This window comes from Sander vitreus, chromosome 19, assembly GCF_031162955.1.
Source record: "Sander vitreus isolate 19-12246 chromosome 19, sanVit1, whole genome shotgun sequence".
NCBI lineage: Eukaryota > Metazoa > Chordata > Actinopteri > Perciformes > Percidae > Sander > Sander vitreus.
This window is the reverse complement of record NC_135873.1, coordinates 18436457-18454495: the sequence shown is the minus strand read 5'-3', so window position 1 is coordinate 18454495 and position 18039 is coordinate 18436457. Positions and strand designations below refer to the sequence as shown.

The 18039-nt window shown below is 40.5% G+C and overlaps 1 protein-coding gene across 1 annotated transcript in view; it reads right to left on the bottom strand.

Moving 5' to 3' along the window:
- adam19a (ADAM metallopeptidase domain 19a) overlaps positions 1–18039 on the bottom strand; it is a 313483-nt gene that overhangs the window by 84576 nt on the left and 210868 nt on the right. Inside the window, exon 6 of the mRNA XM_078275712.1 lies at positions 6927–7110. Within this exon, the coding sequence (XP_078131838.1) occupies positions 6927–7110 (184 nt within the window). The remainder of the gene's footprint in view (positions 1–6926; positions 7111–18039) is intronic.

The following is an 18039-nucleotide window of genomic DNA, read 5'->3' as shown; positions in this document are numbered from 1 at the left end:
TACTTCTGGTAATCGCTTCTCCTTGTAAAATGCGATCCTTCACGTCCCGTGATGTACTTGAATTATGAACGGCCTTGGCCTCTCACCTTCTCTGGGTTTTGGTGCCAGCGAACGATGGCCACGGTCAAGACGTGGTGTGTCTTCCAGGTGCAATATCTCCTTCAAAGCAGCCTCACAGAATTGCCCCGGGTTGTTCCCTTCTTTACCCTCCTCTATTCCAATTAGGCGGATATTCTGGCGACGGCTACGGCTTTCCAAGTCCAAGCATTTCTCTGTCAGACCGCACACTTCTGATTGCAATCTTTTCACTGTAGTTTCCAGGGTCATGACAGTTGAGCTCCACTCTGTAGTAGACTGCTCAAGGTCGTCGATGCGTTTGGTGTTCTGAGAGTTAGCAGACTGTAAACAGCTGACGGTGGTATGCAACTCTTGGCGAATGGAAACTATTTTTTTGACGAAGAGCAGCCGTCTGAGTATCCATTTTCGTGCCCAATGATTCAATCGCTGACATAATTTTCTCGACAGATTCCCAAGAAATTAGTGGTGCATCAGCTTCAGTGGGAGAGCTAGCAGCCTTCTTGCTAGTAGCTGAGTTAGCTGACTTGTGCGTGCGATTAGCCATCGTTTTTAAACTAAACAAAATGCCTTGCCGAAGCGTTGTAACTTCGTCTAAGTGACTCGACTAAAGTTATAAGAGTTTAGGAAGATGTATACATATATTTATTTGTATTCTGCACGCTAAAAAAGATGATTAAATTAAAGCTGCAAGCAGCGATGAACGGGCCCTTGCAGTCGGGGGTACTGGCAGACGCAACATCACATGTAGACCACACATTCTAAGTTTCATGTAAATCGGAATAACTTTTGCAAGATACAACCATTCATGTTTTAACAGCCACCTACAGGAAGTTGTTCCTCCATAACTTGCGCATTGTTTTAGCTATCAAAATTCTTTTGATAACTTTTAGTCACGAGGGTCCACCGAGTCTAAATCCACGTTTTCGTGCAGTTTGGACTCACGGCCCAGGAGGAGTTAGACAAAGTAGGTTTCCCATATATCGCGATGTGGCTAATTAATAAAAAAAAATTCTAACAGCGCCATCTAATGGCCGATTCACTCTAAATTTGGCATGGATGCTCAAGCCCCTATGCAGAACAACTGTGTCATGTTTGGTGTCAATCGGAATAAATCTTAGTAAGATACGCAACTTCCTGTTTCGACAGCCCCCTACAGGAAGTTGCACATTGTGTTAGCTATCAAAATTCTTTTGATAACTTTTTGTCACGAGGTTCCTCCGAGTCTATATGCCAGTTTTCGTGCCGATCGGACTCACGCCCCAGGAGTAGTTAGACAGAGTAGGTTTCCAATATATCAATATTTTGCTGATTAATTAAAAGAAAATTAAAACAGCGCCATCTAATGGCCGATTGACGGCAAGTTTGGCACAGATGCTAAGCTGGCCATGACGAACAACATTGTCAAGTTTCGAGGCAATCGGAATAATTGTTGCCAAGATAACACAACTTCATGTTTAGACAGTTTAGTACAAGTTAGTGTAACTTGCGCATTTTTTCAACTATCAAAATTCTCTGGATAACTTTTCGTCATGAGGGCCAACAGATACTACCTGCAAGAGAGATTGAAATCACGGCCTAGGACGAGTTCGAAAGAATGTAAAACACATGAAAAATACATAATTAAAAATGGTCGCCTTCTGGTTGGGCGGAGCTAATGAAGGTAAATGGGAAATATGTCCGCAATGATTAGAGCAATATGGGTATTAAATCTGGTGAAGATCAGAGCAACTATGTCCAAGTTAAAGCCTTCCAGGCATTAGGGGGCGCTATGGAGCCCACTTACAGGTTTGGGTGAAATTGCTGTACAGTCTCGCAAAGCTCCCAGGCATTTGTGGGCGCCAATTTTTGTGAGTTTTCGTATATATTGAGGCCCAAATGTGCCCAAGGGCTAAAACCAATTAGGGTCCCATAGGCCACGCCCACTTTGACCAATCAGTACCTTACTGTAGGGGTGGCCTCATGAGTGGCCCTAGATGGTACCCATCAAATTTTGTAAAAATCGGATGAGCCGTTCATGAGCTATAAACTTTATGTACTTGTAGCGCCCCCTAGTGAACAATTTTCGTAAAATGTGTGGGGCATCTCCAGAGGGTCATGGCAAACAAGAATCTTACGTTTTGCATTGATAGCAATTATTTTGGTCGAGATATGGCAAAGTTGGTGTTTGCATACTTAGCTACAGAAATTAGTTTGTGCGTAAGTAAAAGTGCAATTTTTATCCTATAAAAATCCTTTGGATAACTTTTTGTCAGGTCCGTCTGGAGATGCTACTTGCCAAGTTTCGTGCAGATCGGTCGCACGGTCTAGGAGGAGTTCGGCAAAGTAGGTTTTCGATAAATCGCTATTTTTCACGAATAAAAGTCAAGGCGGAAATGGGCGTGGCCTATATCAGGAGATTCAGCTGGATCCAGGGAACGCGGAAATATATGGTTTTTGAATGTGAGATGTACGGTTTGGGAGTTAAAGGGCCAAACGCTTTTTTTCTGCCATAACGCCACCTAGTGGTGGATATGTGTACTTTTTTTTGAATCTTTGCAATTTTGACCAGTTGTGACATGTGTGCAAATTTGCGAGTTTTCGTGCATTCTAACCCCCTCAAAAATGCGACGAAGAATTGGTAAAAATAATCTGAGCAAAAACAATAGGTTCCTTCGCACTTTCGTGCTCAGGCCCTAATTAAAAGTTGCATGCAGAGCACAGGACCTTGCAGCCTTACATGTCGAACGTCAGCCCAACTCTATTTAATATTATTCACAAGACGTCAATAAGGCAGCACTTTATGTAAGGACACAAAGTACAGTACGACCAAACAATGATTCCGTCTATTATCCAGGTCCTCAATGTGCCTTGATACTGCATTGTTCTGTACTAACAAGAACACAGAATTGTGGGGAAAATACTGAATATAAAAATGTGGAATGTAAAAGACCTGATGCAGGTAGGCAGGCACTGGTGTCAGTATAGCACAGCAAAAGAAAAGCTAGAAAAAAAGCTAGTCCTGATTATTTTACCTGATAAAACTGGTTTAAATCTTTTAACTTCAGTCTGAAAGTGGTACTTAAAGAGCTTAAAAGCCTGATATGTATGAGTAGCCTCCCAGCCATTCCTGCTGTTGTGTTTACAAAGCTTTACGGCTCCTTATATCCCTCCATCATTAAGTTTCCATCCTGCTAATACTTGATTACAGCCATTAGGAAATGGCTCTGCTGTAATTAAAACTCATTGATTTACGAGTCGGGAGGCTGCTGCCTCGGATCGGTCTGGACTTTGGACCAATATTGCGGATTGGCGGGGAATCTGAGGCACATATCAGACTAGCCCATTCACACATCGCATTGTTTATTTGAGAGGCAAATACAGGCAAAAGCCTTGGAACTCAGTCTGGGGTCTGCTGTGGCTGGCATTTCTGCATAACAACCCAGGATTAATGGGTGGCAGTGAGGGGAATTGGGAGAGCCAAGGGGGTATGATGCAGGAGGGAGGGAGCTAAAGAACAAGGGGAAAAGGATGATGCCCTGGTGGAGAGCTGAGAGGGCTTCAGCATATGAGGTGGGGAGAAAGATGGTGATGATGAACAGTTTAGAGTGATTGAGAATATAAACTGGAAAATGATAAATATTAGAAGAAATATGAGAAGAAAAACCAAAGAATGACTGTTCGTCCCAGCAGTGGAGACAGATAAAGGCAGAAGGGCCCACTGAGGAGCCCTTTTATCATCTACAATTGCAGATGAGCAAATTAGACATAATTTTGCTGTCAAAATAGCGCCGATACCTATTTAATATTGTGTATGCATATAAAAAAGACCATTTCCCCTGCAGAGCCAAATGTTTTAATTATGGCTGTCAAAATAACGCGTTAATTTCGATTAATTAATCTGAGAAAAAATGAATGCAGATTAATCCATTCCATATTGACGTTTGCATACAGACGAAAATCTGGTGCCACTGATATGTCTGCGCTTCTCTCTGATGCTCTGAAACAGACGTTACAGGAAACACAAACACCGCTGCATGTGACGCTAGTTAACACTATACTCAACAGCAGCTAATGTTAGCCTACCGCTAGCTAGTAGCTGGATTAAACACGGTTAAAATGCTGACAGCTAACGCTAAACGGTGTAAAGTTTGACTGTGTTTTACTGTAGAGGATTCAACACCGGGATGTAACAATCTGCAGCTGCCGTTGGAGAAACAACACAGACAGTGAAAAAAAAACAAAAAAAAAACACAGCCGGTGCGTTCAGTGAAACTGGTAAACTACAGCCTCGTGGTGCATTTGAATGTCCTTTTCCTATCTGGTTGTTGTTTTTGTCGTTCAACAGCAATTTACTAGTGAAATAAGTTATTGTTATTGTTATACATTATTATTAAATCATTTAATTTTGACCATATGGCCTTAGCAATAAACAAGCCGTTCTTTAATGTCACGAACTGTTGTTTAGTACCCTTTTTTTTTTTTCTTTTCTTACTTTCTTAAAAAGTATCGGTTCAGGCACCGTTAATTATGTATGCGATTAATTTCGATTAATTGATCACAGAGTGTGTAATTAATTAGATAAAATGTTTTACTCGATTGACAGCCCTAGTTTTAATGTGATTAGTGAGTTCATGTAGCTGTGTAATAAGCCAAACCAAAAAAGAATCATAACTCAGTCTTCACATAAGAGGTTGGTGACAAGTTTCTGAACTCATTCATTGCAATGAACATACGATGAACCCCACTTCAAGCAAAATGGATTTAAAGCATACAAATGACGAATGGTGGTGTGGAGGCCTACTTATTGCAAAGGGTGACACCCACCATGTCTGCAAAGAAAGCGGAAATACGTGGCAGAAATGAATAAAACTTCTTTGTTTTAAAGCCGGTTGCAACCATAAAATTACCTAAAACGTAATTGCAATTCATTATTTATTTGATAAATAATGTTTTAATCAGCGTTTTTTTAACATAAGCCATTTACCAATTAAGAAAAATCTGTATTGTGTGAACAGTTAACTTCATGTAATATTGTATGTGGCGTTTTCTTTTGCGGGTTGTAAATGTTCCACCAAAACAAGTCTGGAGCGTAGCACCTCTCAAGGCGATTGTGATTGGTTCAAAGAAATGCAAACAACCCTCTGGGTATTTCTTTCACCTGTCCTGGAATGTATGTGTGGTGGAGCCAGATCTTACTCTGCAGTGCTGTCACGATAGGTCTTGTATGACCAGTAGCTTTTGGTGGGTACTGTTAGCAAACTTTGGATAGATACTGCTGTGCTTTAGCTTCAACCATTATCCTCTAATAGCCACTTACAGCCACAGTGGTAGGGTCACTTTATACAATTTTACTGGCTTTTAAGACAAAAATAACATCTTAAAATTGAAAATACATAATAGGATAAAGTTGAAAAGAAAAAAAACACCAACACAAGTCATGAATGAGGTATGGGATGCTGATTTCAACAGAACGGCCTAACAACTAAGTATAAAAGATTTAGGCGTATGGATTGATGTGTGTTTGCACAGTAGAATGGTGGACACCATAAATGAATGTATCCAAAATGTCTAACTTTACTCAACTGTTCAATTGGCTTTAGATTGTCCTGTATAACAGTATGATGTTGTGTTCAGTATTCAAGTTATAGTGACTCTTAAAGGAGAATTCCGGGCAATTTTTACGTTAATCTTGATCGCTATAGCCACGAGAGTACTTTCGATAGAAAAAACCCCGACCCGAATCAGTGCAGGTAACACGGAGAAGCTGCAGCTACGTCCCCTGAGCTAAAACGGCAGTGGTCGGGGCAAGTTTTAGAGTGCCTTTGTGCCTCTTAACAGACACAAAATGCAATTAATATGTCTGTGCCACATGAACAGGACCCTTACGTGTCAACAAGATGTGTTTTCAACTCAGACATTGTTTAAATTCACCTACCCTGGTCCCTGTCTCGATCCTGCCGGTAGCTGGCTTGCCCTGCTAGCTGATAGCCGTTATTCATCCAATGTTCCTTTAAAAAACTGGCATAAAAGTAAGATGGATCAGGTGATCTTGGATAGCAAAATATGGGATTTCCAAATCCGGATCAATTTGATCCAGATTAAATGTTTTGAAAAACTGGGCCCTGGAACTTCAGTTTTTCTGAACCAAGAGAGAAGACGCAAACTTTTATCCATCCATGAACTCAGTAACAGTTTTTTGTTATTGTTCCACTACCCCTTTCCCTCGAAAATAATTAAATCATGAAATAATGCAAGAACATATTCTTCTTTTTGTTTTTCACACCAAAGCCGCAAAAGGTGCCTCTCACTTTAAAAAACATACAGTGCTTTATGCTGGGGTTTCACAGGCAGCTTCAATAACCCTGATGCCCACCGTGTGAAAGAGGTACAAGTCATCAGGTATATGACATCAGGTGTTGGATGTGACAATACTTTTGAAACATAATTTTCAAATGGACCCTGGTTCCCCGAAAAAGGCACCAGGAGGGAATATAGATTTCCTTTGCATCTAAATTACATCAAAACCTTTGAACAAAAGTTGTTACAAGGCTACAATACTTTTTTTTGTTTGCTGTGGTATTGCAGTAGTAATCATTTTTTGGTCTGTTTTTGGAACAGACCAATATTTTGGGAAATCCATTTGCTTGTCTTTGGATGCACAGAGATGAAATTGTTATTGATCTTCTCATCTGTGTTTGGGAAAGACAGCAAACAAGTGTATTTCCCAGTTAGTTGACTGTTCCTTTAAAGTTAGTGATAAAGACAAAATTGTAGCTTTGTCACAATACTTAACTTTATATCAGAAAAACAACCTAGTATGGTCTAATCAAGTTTTCTAGCAATTGAGTGTCGGTGGGTGCGAGACTCACCCTCGAATTAAACTGTCTGAGCAGGTTGGAGATGTGGTTGGACTGCGTGGTGTGCTGGCCGTGTCCACAGTTTCCACCTTTAATTGGCAGTTCCTCTGCACTCCACAGTGAATGGTGGGGAGGATCCTCACCACTGATTGGCTCCAGGTAGTATGTGTCACTAGAATTCAAGGATATCAGGCCCCTGTGTGAAAGACAAAAACACAGAAAAGAGCCAAGTAATGCTGGTTAGCTTGTGGAAGACACCAACACGGGATATTGGGGTTTTCTTGAAAATTCAAGTTGTGCTGCCCACAAAAGGCCAAAAAAAAAATAATCAATGACTGCAGCTGAGGTACAGTATTTACAGCAAACACTGCAATGTCCTTTTCAGGAATAATTGTTTTTTAGGTTGGTAGCATGTTTCTTTTTCAACCAGTGTGTATTATAAATCCTAGCATGGTCTAAAACTTGAGATACATTATTTATTAGTTGAAAAACTATTGTAGCCTACAATTGTATTTTTTGAATCCAAATGATTTATCACTGCACCAATGAAACAACTGTCCTCTAAAGAGTTCTCACTTATCCATGTCACATATTCACCCATTACACTGACATAATGCCATATATTCTGCATTTGTTCGGTTACCTACCTCAGCTTTCTGTCGACCTTCAGGCACTTTCAAATTGGTTAAAATGTTTTTTTTATTCTCAAAGGTTACAACAGAGTGAAGACACATTGCAGGGTGCAGCAGTGAATTTTCACAAACTACCACTGCATTACTCAGGAAAGATTATGGTTTCATTCTTCTGCTGGAGTCCAACTCCTGCAATGAACTGTGTGTGATGGACTGTGGACCATTGTGTGCTGTGTTTCCATAGCGCATAGAAGGTATTCATGACATACTGTAGACATGTGGTAAACACCGCTGAATACATTCCTTTTTGTAGTGTATAATAATAATAATAAATTTTATTTTTATAGCGCTTTACATGGTACTCAAAGACACTTTACAGTAAAACCAGCACATATAGCACATTAAAAACAGATAAGCAATAAAACCAACACATAAAACAAGCATATTAAAAGCAATTAAAGACAATAAAATCAGTAACTCCAGACCATACTCCAGCGATGACAGAGCCCTGGCATGACTACTTTAATACTGAAGAAAACTTTAAAACATATGATTGTCAGGCAAGTGGACTTGCCTGACACATTACATTTTACACTTACACATTTTACACTTACATTTTAAAGTTTCCAACATCTTTTTTTCTGTGATTTTCAAGCAAGTGAATGGGCATTATACAGATATAAGAGATAATATGTTCAGATTTGATCGAGGTATGACTCAGAGAAGATTAGATGTGCTTTATGATTAAAAGGACATCGAGCTCCACCAATCAGAGAACTTGCTGTTATGCTTAGGATTGTGGGTAGTGTAGTACTTCTCCATGACATCGCAAATAAAGCATGTTTTTATTAAAACAAGGTTGATTTCATACAGACTTGTGGCTTTTACAGGGACATACACCATCCATTGTTATGGTTAATAATCATCATGGAGAAAATGAATGTGATTTTCACTTCCAGAACCACACTGTTAAGCTCTATATGGTTGAAGTTGTATGCATCCTTACAGAAAAGCCATGATGATGGGGGGCGCTGCTGAGCTAGTAGGATGAAGACGTGAAACTTGGCAGCTACCAACAGGTGAAATTTCAATCGATCAAAAATAACATTTCATCTTAATTTTATTCTGGAATCAGTTGTGGGACCTTTATTTGTACCTCAAGGTTGTAGCAATATCGCTTTAGAGTACCAGTCATGTCGGGTCCTGCCAAATCCACCAAGCCGAAGCAGCGGACTACACCATCTGCTATCATGCTAACGATGAAGAGGAGGTAACTGTTACTATGCTCCGTGATATGATGCAGTCATTTGTAACACTATTGAATCTGCGGTCAAGGGCCTCCAAGCTGAAGTTGCGGTTATCAAGTCGGAGAACGCACAACAGCGGGAGCCATACAGCAGTCCATCAATCTTCAAGAGGAGAGACTAGCTGCTGTGGAGGACTCGGCCACTAAAGCTAGCGATGCCATAGCTGACATGGAAGTAATGGTGTCAGCTCTAAAAAATTAGATCCTCGCGCTTCAAAATAAATGCGAGGATCTAGAAAACAGGTCGAGGAGGACCAACCTAAGGATAGTCGGCATCGCTGAAGGAGAGGAGGGTAATGCTCTGACTGAGTTTATTTCCAGCCTCCTTGAGGACTTGTTGAATCTCGACAAAAAGCCACTTCTTGACCAAGCTCACCGATTAGCTCTACCCAAGCCCAAGCAGGGGCAAGCACCCAGACCGTTCATACTGAGGGTTCACTTCTTTCATGTTAAAGAACAGATTCTCCGCCTGGCTCAGGAGAAAAGACGACTTCTACAAAAAAACAAACCCGTGCACATATTCACAGACTTCACGGCTGCCGAGGCTAAGAGAAGGGCTGCGTTCAACGAAGCGAGGAGGGTGCTCCAGAACATCTCGGGTAACCGGTTTGGCTTCAGACATCCCGCCACATTCAGAATCACGCTACCGGGTGGAACTGAGCACCGTTTTACGGACCCACAGAAGGCAATGGACTACATCATATCAACCACGTCCTTGGACCTCCCAGACCCAGACTAAACGCTGGACTTTGCCTCCAAAACCTAAAGGTTAACTCTTAATCTCTACTCCTTTTTTTCTCAATTAGCACCCAATTAGCTAAAATATGGTAACCATTCATAAGCCATGTTTTCCTAAGGCTATTATGTTTGCCTATTGCGTACTAACGCCACTAATCTCGAGTGATAAACTCCTTCAGTCTTTGCAATCATTCGTTTCCCGTTTCACCTAAAATTGAAGACTTTTTTTTAACGATTTGAATTATTCGCTGCATGTTGGTTGAGCAGCGATAAAGCTAAAGCTTTCTATGTTGTGGTATAAAGCGAGTTTGCACCCATGTTGGAGGGGTGTATGGGTGGGTGGGCATTATGGGGAAAATGTGGTAACATGCTTTTTTTGTGTATTCTGTTTGTTTTGTTTCTTACCTCCCCTGTGTGTTGTGGCCACGTGAATTTCTCTATGGTTTTGTAGACACTGTCTATGTTATAACTATATATCCTCTCTGCAAATATGGTTGCCTGTATTAATTTTGCAAGTTGGAATGTCAAAGGACTAGGCCGACCCAGTAAGATCAATAAGGTTTTAGCACATTTGGATAGCTTAAACATACAAATTGCCTTCCTTCAAGAAACGCATTTGTCTCTCTCTGACCATGCAAAACTAAGAAAGAAGTGGGTTTCCCAAAGTGTCCACTCACGTTTTAATACTAGAGCCAGGGGGACTGCTATCATCATGCATAGAAATGTTACATTTACTACCTCAGATGTCATTTCTGATAAAAATGGGAGATATGTAATTGTGACTGGAACCCTGTTTAATACTCCTGTGGTGTTAGCCAACCTCTATGCTCCTAACTATGATGATGAAGGTTTTTTTGTTAGATTTCTCTCATCTATTCCAAATCTGGACTCATTATCTGATTATTGGAGGGGACTTTAACATTTGCCTAAACCCAATGCTGGACAGGTCATCCCAGAGACAAATAGCTACATCTAGATCTGCAAAGGTGATTAACAACTTCCTCAGAGATTATGGATGAATGGCATTCCCTCAACCCGACTACAAGGTCTTACTCTTTATTTTCTAATGTTCACTAAACCTTCTCTTGTATAGACTACATTTTGTTGGACAAGAAGCTTCTGCCATTAGTTAGGGATTGCTCATTCAAAGCAATTGTCATCTCTGATCACGCGCCACTTTATCTCACATTGGAATTTAATCATATGCCCCTCACTCGTCCACTTTGGAGGTTTAATACCAATATGCTCTCAGCCGAGGATGTGGTTCAGTTTATTGCCACCAACATTGATGTTTATATCAAGACTAACTCTCTTCTTGATGTGTCCCACAGTACAGTCTGGGAAGCTTTCAAAGCATACATGAGGGGTCAGTTAATTTCTTCGTCATCATTTGCTAAGAAGCAGCGTGCACAAACATTAAATCTGTTTACTAACAAAATCTCTCAGATTGATAGCCAGCTCGCCAATGCTCCATCACCCAACCTTCTGAAAGCCTTCTTCTCCAGACAGAATTTGACTCTTTTACATCTCAAAACATAGAAAAACTATTGCTTAAATCCAAGCACTCTCACTATTAGTTTGGCGAAAAAGCACATAGAATTCTAGCCAATCAGCTTAGACAGTTTTCTGCTTGTAATGTCATTCCTGAAATTACAACACAAAAAGGGGTAACCCGGGACCATTTAGAAATCAATATGGCATTTGGGGACTATTATATATCGTTATATACCTCGGAACAAATATGCACCCTACATGAGATGGAACAGTTCTGATATCTCTCTCCCCCAGGTTGACAGTACACAGTACAGTCTTTAGACAGCCCCATATCTCCTGCCGAGGTAGCGCATGCAATATCTGCCTTACAAAGTAACAAAAGCCCAGGCCCCGGCGGATTCCTGGTTGAATTTTATAAAAAAATTTCTCCTCAGAGCTGGTACTTTTATTTTTAAACATGTACAATGAATCGTTCGAATCAGGCCATTTACCCAAAACTGTATGTGAGGCTTCCATCTCATTGCTATTGAAGAAAGGTAAAGACCTCATGTGGCTCATTTCGTCCTGTGTCTCTTCTCCCAGTTGATTTCAAGATCTTAGTTAAGATTCTGGCCATACGTTTAGAATCTGTACTCCCACACATTGGGCCCTATTTTAACGATCTGAAACGCAAGTATCAAACGCCAAACGCAAGTAGCTTTGTGGGCGGATCTCGGGTGCTGTTGCTATTATACCGGCGGGATAAATGACTACTGAAGTAGCTACATTACTCATAGGTGTGGTTTGGGCGTAACATGCAATAAACCAATCGGAGAGTTATCTCACATTCCCTTTAAAAGCAGGCACGCTTGTTCCATGGCGGATTGCTATTATAATGGCGGATTTGCTAGGCACACACTCTTAATACATCCATGGGCGCACACCAGGAGCGGTTCACAGCAGAGGAGACCGACGTTTGCTATTGATTTTTCTTTTTGACAAAACAAAAACTTTCCGATGTTTTGGGCTCACTCTCACTGACTCACAAGGTTATGAATGCATGGTGATATTTTTGCAATGTAGTCTAACATTAGACCAAGATTACCTTATAGACGATGCAGCTCTTCTGTCTCTCCTCTCCTGTGCTGCTAATGGGGCATTTGGGTTAAGTGGCATCGGCACATACAGTTCAACATCACATCTCCTTAAGTCCTCTAATATTTCCTCATTTATGTCATCAACACATCCATGATTCATGGAAATGTTGTGTAAAACAAGGTCATATTTTTCCTTGTATTTATGTATGGTTTGCAAAAATGGGAACTGCTAGGTCCGTGAGATGAGAGAAGCAAAGTGTATGCGCGGTGTGCACACTACATTATGGCCAAGCATGTGCCCTTAAAATTGCATCTGAATAACGCGCCACTGACTTTAGACTAGGTTTGTCCTGGTCTGTGGCGGAATTGTTTTCTGAAACTGCAAAATAGCATAGGGAACATTTGCACCGGAACACGCCTCCTCTTTTTGCTGAACCGCCCCCCCGGAGCGCAAATTCATTCCCTAATTTACCAACGTACGTCTGTGGAGGGAAAAGTCCGCTGTGCGTCGGGTGCAAAATAGAAATGATACATGCGTCAGTGTACAAACTGAATTGCGCTGGGTGCAAGATAGGGCCCATTGTCTCTCCAGACCAAACTGGATTTATTAAAAATAGATTCTCTTTCTCTAACGTATGTCGACTTTTAAATATAATTTACCACCCCTCACACTCTACAACACCTGAAATTGTAGTAGGCGTTTGATACGGTGGAGTGGAGCTACTTGTTTTATGCACTTAAAAAGTTTGGCTTCGGGGATACATTTATCTCTTGGGTTAAGCTACTATATACAGATCCTGCTTCTTCAGTACGCACAAACATTTCCTCCGAACTCTTTCCAGTCTCCCACTGCACACGTCAGGGCTGTCTTCTATCACCTCTGTTGTTTGTTCCTGTAATTGAGCTGTTAGCATTAGCTCTGCGCCAGACGTCGCAACTGACTGGGATTTTCAGAGGTGGTCAATAACACAGGGTTTCCCTATATGCAGATGATCTCTTGCTTTACATTTCTGACCCCCTCCTTTCTCTGCCATCAGCCCTTCATATATTTGATACATTTGGTAAGATCTCTGGATACAAAATGAATCTGTCTAAGAGTGAAATATTCCCAATAAACAAATCAGCGTGTGCACTTTCATTTAATATCTTCCCCTTTCACATAACTTGTAAATGTATCTACCTGGGAATTACTGTGCCATACAATTTTTTGACACTTTTTAAAGAGTACTTTCCTCCTCTCATGACAAAGGTTGAGCCCAACTTCCATTGTCTGTTGCAGGCCGACTCAACTCAATTAAAATGTCTATACTCCCTTAGTTCACATATCTTTTTCAAAATATCCCTGTCTTCATTCAAAAGTCCTATTTTCGTAGGCTAGATGGAATTATTTCATCATTTATCTGGAATAATAAACCTGCCAGAGCTCAGAAGAGTCTCTTAACACAACCCTAATACTCCAGTGGCTTGGCTCTTCCTGATTTCCTATTTTACTACTGGCCTCTAACACTCGCCCCGTAATACACTGGTTATTTGAAGACCCAGGAGCAGATGCTCTCTCTTGGCAATCTATTGAATCCAATTCTTGTAAATCATCATCACTGGCTGCTCTTGTTCACGCCCCTCTCTCCTCATCCTTTACAGCCCACACAACAAACGTGCTAGTCAGATCCTCCCTGAAAATATGGAATCAGATAAGAAAGCACTTTGGATGTCAATCTTTTTCATTTAATTCTCCCGTTTATCCTAATCATTATTTTAAACCATCCGTAATGGATAAAGCCTTCTTTATTTGGAGCAACGCAGGCATTAAACAATTCTATAATCTCTATCATAATGGAACTTTTGTCTCCTTTCAACATTTATGCGATAACTTTAATATCCCAAAAAGCCACTTTTTTCGCTTTCTTCAAATTCATGACTTAATTAGGAATATCTCCTCAGCGTTTCCAAATCAACCCCCATGCACCCCCTATGATCATATATTTGATCAACCTTCATCATTTAAGGGCATTATATCAGCCATATATAGCAAACTGATGGCACTCTCACATTCTACCCTTTCTGACGTAAAATCTCAGTGGGAGGGGGAGCTGGGGGAACCTATCCCCGAAGCATCTTGAGAGGCTGCCTTATCAAACTATATACATAACTCAATTTGTGCAAGGCATGGACTATTACAATTCAAGATTGTTCATCACATACATTGGACTAAACTCAGATTATCCAAAAGATTCTCAGATATAGATCCACTATGTGATCAATGTAAATGCAACCCAGCATCACATACCCACATGTTCTGGTCTTGCTCAAAGCTGGACCACTACTGGACTTCTATCTTTAACACTATATCAGGCTTCCTGGGACAATCAATCTCACCATGCTCTGTAACTGGATTATTTGGTATTACGCCTGAGTCAAGCCATCTACTAAGGCACAATCTGATAGCATTGCTTTTCTTACTCTCGTTGCTAGACGGCTGATTTTGATGAAATGGAAAGACAGCAAACCCCCAACATTTACACACTGGATCAAAGATGCCCTTTATTTTCTCAAACTTGAAAGAATTAGATACTCTCCGAAAGGATCAGCAAATAAGTACAATAAGATATGGGGACCTTTCTTAGATTATGGTAGGGAACAAATCACATTGCCTGACTCCCAATAGAATGAGTAGAGACATGCTTTATATTTGATTTATTTACTTTTCATTTGTGGATATGTATGGAAGTTCCGTAATGTATGAGGCAGTAGTGTTAACCATACTGCAGTGATGGTTTTGTAGACAGTGGTCACTCCCTTTCCTTCGTGTGTCCCTGTGTCCCATCCCTTTGCTCGTCTTCTTTTTTTAATTTATTTTTTTTGTATTAGTGTTTGTTAGTGGTGTGAATACGTTCAATGTAAGAATGTCTCCTTGAAATGAACAACCTGTCATGTCCATGTTGAATTGCAATAATAATGATAATTAAAGCTGCAAGCAGCGTTGGACGGGCCCTTACGCCTCTGCGTGTGTCGGGGTTACTGGTGGATGCCGCTCCTTGCGACCGTGCATTTGTGCGGCACTCAAACACTGCAAATCGTCAGCAATGACGTTGCTGAGTTCACTGATACCTCACACAAGGGTCTACCTTAAATGGTTAAAATGTTATGAAAGGGGGCGTGGTCTGAGTAAGTGGGCGTGGTTAAAATATAGGGGCCAGCTCAGTATCACATGTAGACAACACATTATAAGTTTCATGTAAATCGGATGATGTTTGTCATATAAGGCTGATTTGCTGTTGCCAGCGGGGGCGCTATGATCAAAAGTCAATATTGGCCTATCTATGTCCCCAGGCCTGGACTCTTGTTAATTGTGGGAAGTTTCAAGCAGATATGACAATGTATGCTGTAGTTACAGCCACTTTCTCGTTCATCGCTAAACACTCAAAATGGCTGCCACGCCACGCCCACACCGTGTGACGAAAAGTTTTTCTTTTAATAACTTTTCATCTTTAAAGGTGTTGAGATGGTACAGACAACATTTGAAATCCATCAGATTAAATCTCTAGGAGGAGTTCGTTAAAGTATAGCACCTTGACTTTTAGGCCTACTTCCTGTTGCCACTAGGGGGCGTTATGACTTTGAGTCAATTTTGTCCGATAAATATCGAGTTAGTCTCATGAAAAGTTTCGAGCCAATTGGACAATGTACACTTGAGATACACCCACTTCCTGTTTCAATGGCGAAACGAACAAAGTGGCCGCCCTGCCACGGCCATGCCCTATGACGAAAAGTTTTTCTTTTAAATAACTTTTCATCTTTAACATGTTAAGATGACACAGACCAAATTTGAAGTTGATCGGATGAAATCTCTAGGAGGAGTTCGTTAAAGTAGGACATGGAAATGGCCAAAATCGCACTAATTTCGAACTTCCAATTCAGAATGGCTCCAATGACATTTTTTGTATGGCTTGACATGCTACATATGTGTACCAAGTTTTGTGAGTCTACGTTAAACGTACTGCAGGGGCTACATTTTTTTTATTTCGTAGGGGGCGCCAGCGAGCCATTTTTGTGCGCCTATTCCCGACCGCCAATTTTGGTGAGGTTTTGAGTATGGTAAGCCCCTCAAAAAGGCGATTAATTTGCCAGATAAAGAATAATAATAATTCCTTCAGTTCCAATAGGTCCTTCGCTGCTGTCGGTGCTCGGGCCCTAATTAGTCACACTCTAATATAGAGTCTAAAATGCTTTAAATTCATACAAGGACATTCAAAGCATTTTAAACATACCTAGCATAACATCACTTTGTAAATGTTTTTGAATTTTTGTGTGAGCAATTACAAGGATTCTTCTATTCAGATATTCATATTCATAAAATAAAGTGTCACTGTGGCACCAGAAATCTTGTAATGCATATGCCTTTCTTGTATTTCCATCTCTGTCCTGACATTGAAAAATAATGGTTCATAAAGGGCTCTGTTTTGGAAGTTTGTATGAAACCCATTTCACTTTGTCTGTGAACATCTTGTCAGAGTTGCTGTTTTTTTCATAGCAGGCACAAAGAGAATCAAATTGTTTTTTTTGTAAATGGAGTTGGCTATTGTGTGCATCCACAAAGCTGACCATATGGGCACAGTTAAGCTTGGAGCCATGCTTTTTGAGAAAAAAATTCAGTAATTATGTGTAAACCATAGAACCATGTCATTTATCCTGCGTCTATACAAAACACCTCGTTATGGAATGAAAGACGCCAGCAGGGAAAATGAGCTGGGAACTGCGGGGCAGGAGTGAAAATGAAAATACACAGAACTGTTCAGAGGACTGCAGATAAGAACAGAGAAGGGTCAATACTGAAACCTTAACAAAAAGTTCTGATGCGAAACTGTTATTTATCCTGGCAGCGGGGGCCTCCAGTAACTGGCAATTTTTGCAATCATGAGATTTTTCTTTTGCATAATCATCAGTTCCCTCCAAGTAATGCAGGGTCGTGAAGTTTGGCCATTCCAAAGAAAAGCCTCAAATCCACTGAGAAAATGAGGAGGCTATTTGATACAGCACTGCAGCTGAAGCACAATAGTTTCATTAAGGTATTGTTTACTCTTTTTATCCTGATGAACACATCCTTAGCATATACCAGGACTAAAATTACAAAACATTGTCATTTTCACAACTCCTCATTAAAATTCAGGACATTGGTGCTGTAATCATGATCTCATAATAAGAAGAGTGATGGGGACAGAGTCACGCTGTTGTTTTGTGAAATATGCTGTTGATTAATTCTTTATAGTAGCGCTGTTGCCTAGCAGAGGACATGTTAAAAAATGTTGGAGCATAAAAAGTGGTTGAACACATCACTCTGCTTCGTTGAGTCACTGAGTCACACCATCTTTCTGCTGATTCTTTTTGTCTCCACATCTTTCTGACATTATCATGTCATTATTCTGCCTCCTAAATTAACATTAAAGTTAACACTTTAAAAAGACTCTACGTTAATCATTTATGAGTCTAAGAAGAACACACATGAAATGAGAGAAGAGACAGAATGGATGGGTTTCTTTTCTTTTCATAGCAATTCAAGTGATAGAAAAACTCAATGTGAGGATAACATGACGTCATTCCTGGTTGCATGCAGTGTTGATAATGTAGGATTTAAAGCTTATTCTACTCTTGAAACCCAAACTGTAATTTGTATTAAGGGCTGCGTAATTTGGGCACCTATTTAAAATAGATCTGTATAGATGTATCTGACCCCTATTTTCTACCGGGCACGTCTGTGCTGCTTCTGGACGCGAGCAATCACAGCCATTTAAGTCAAAGCTTGATATTTCACCACCTGCGTTGTGATGCGTCCCAAAAGCATGTGTGATGGTACATGTCCATTGTCAGTGTCATTTCTACGC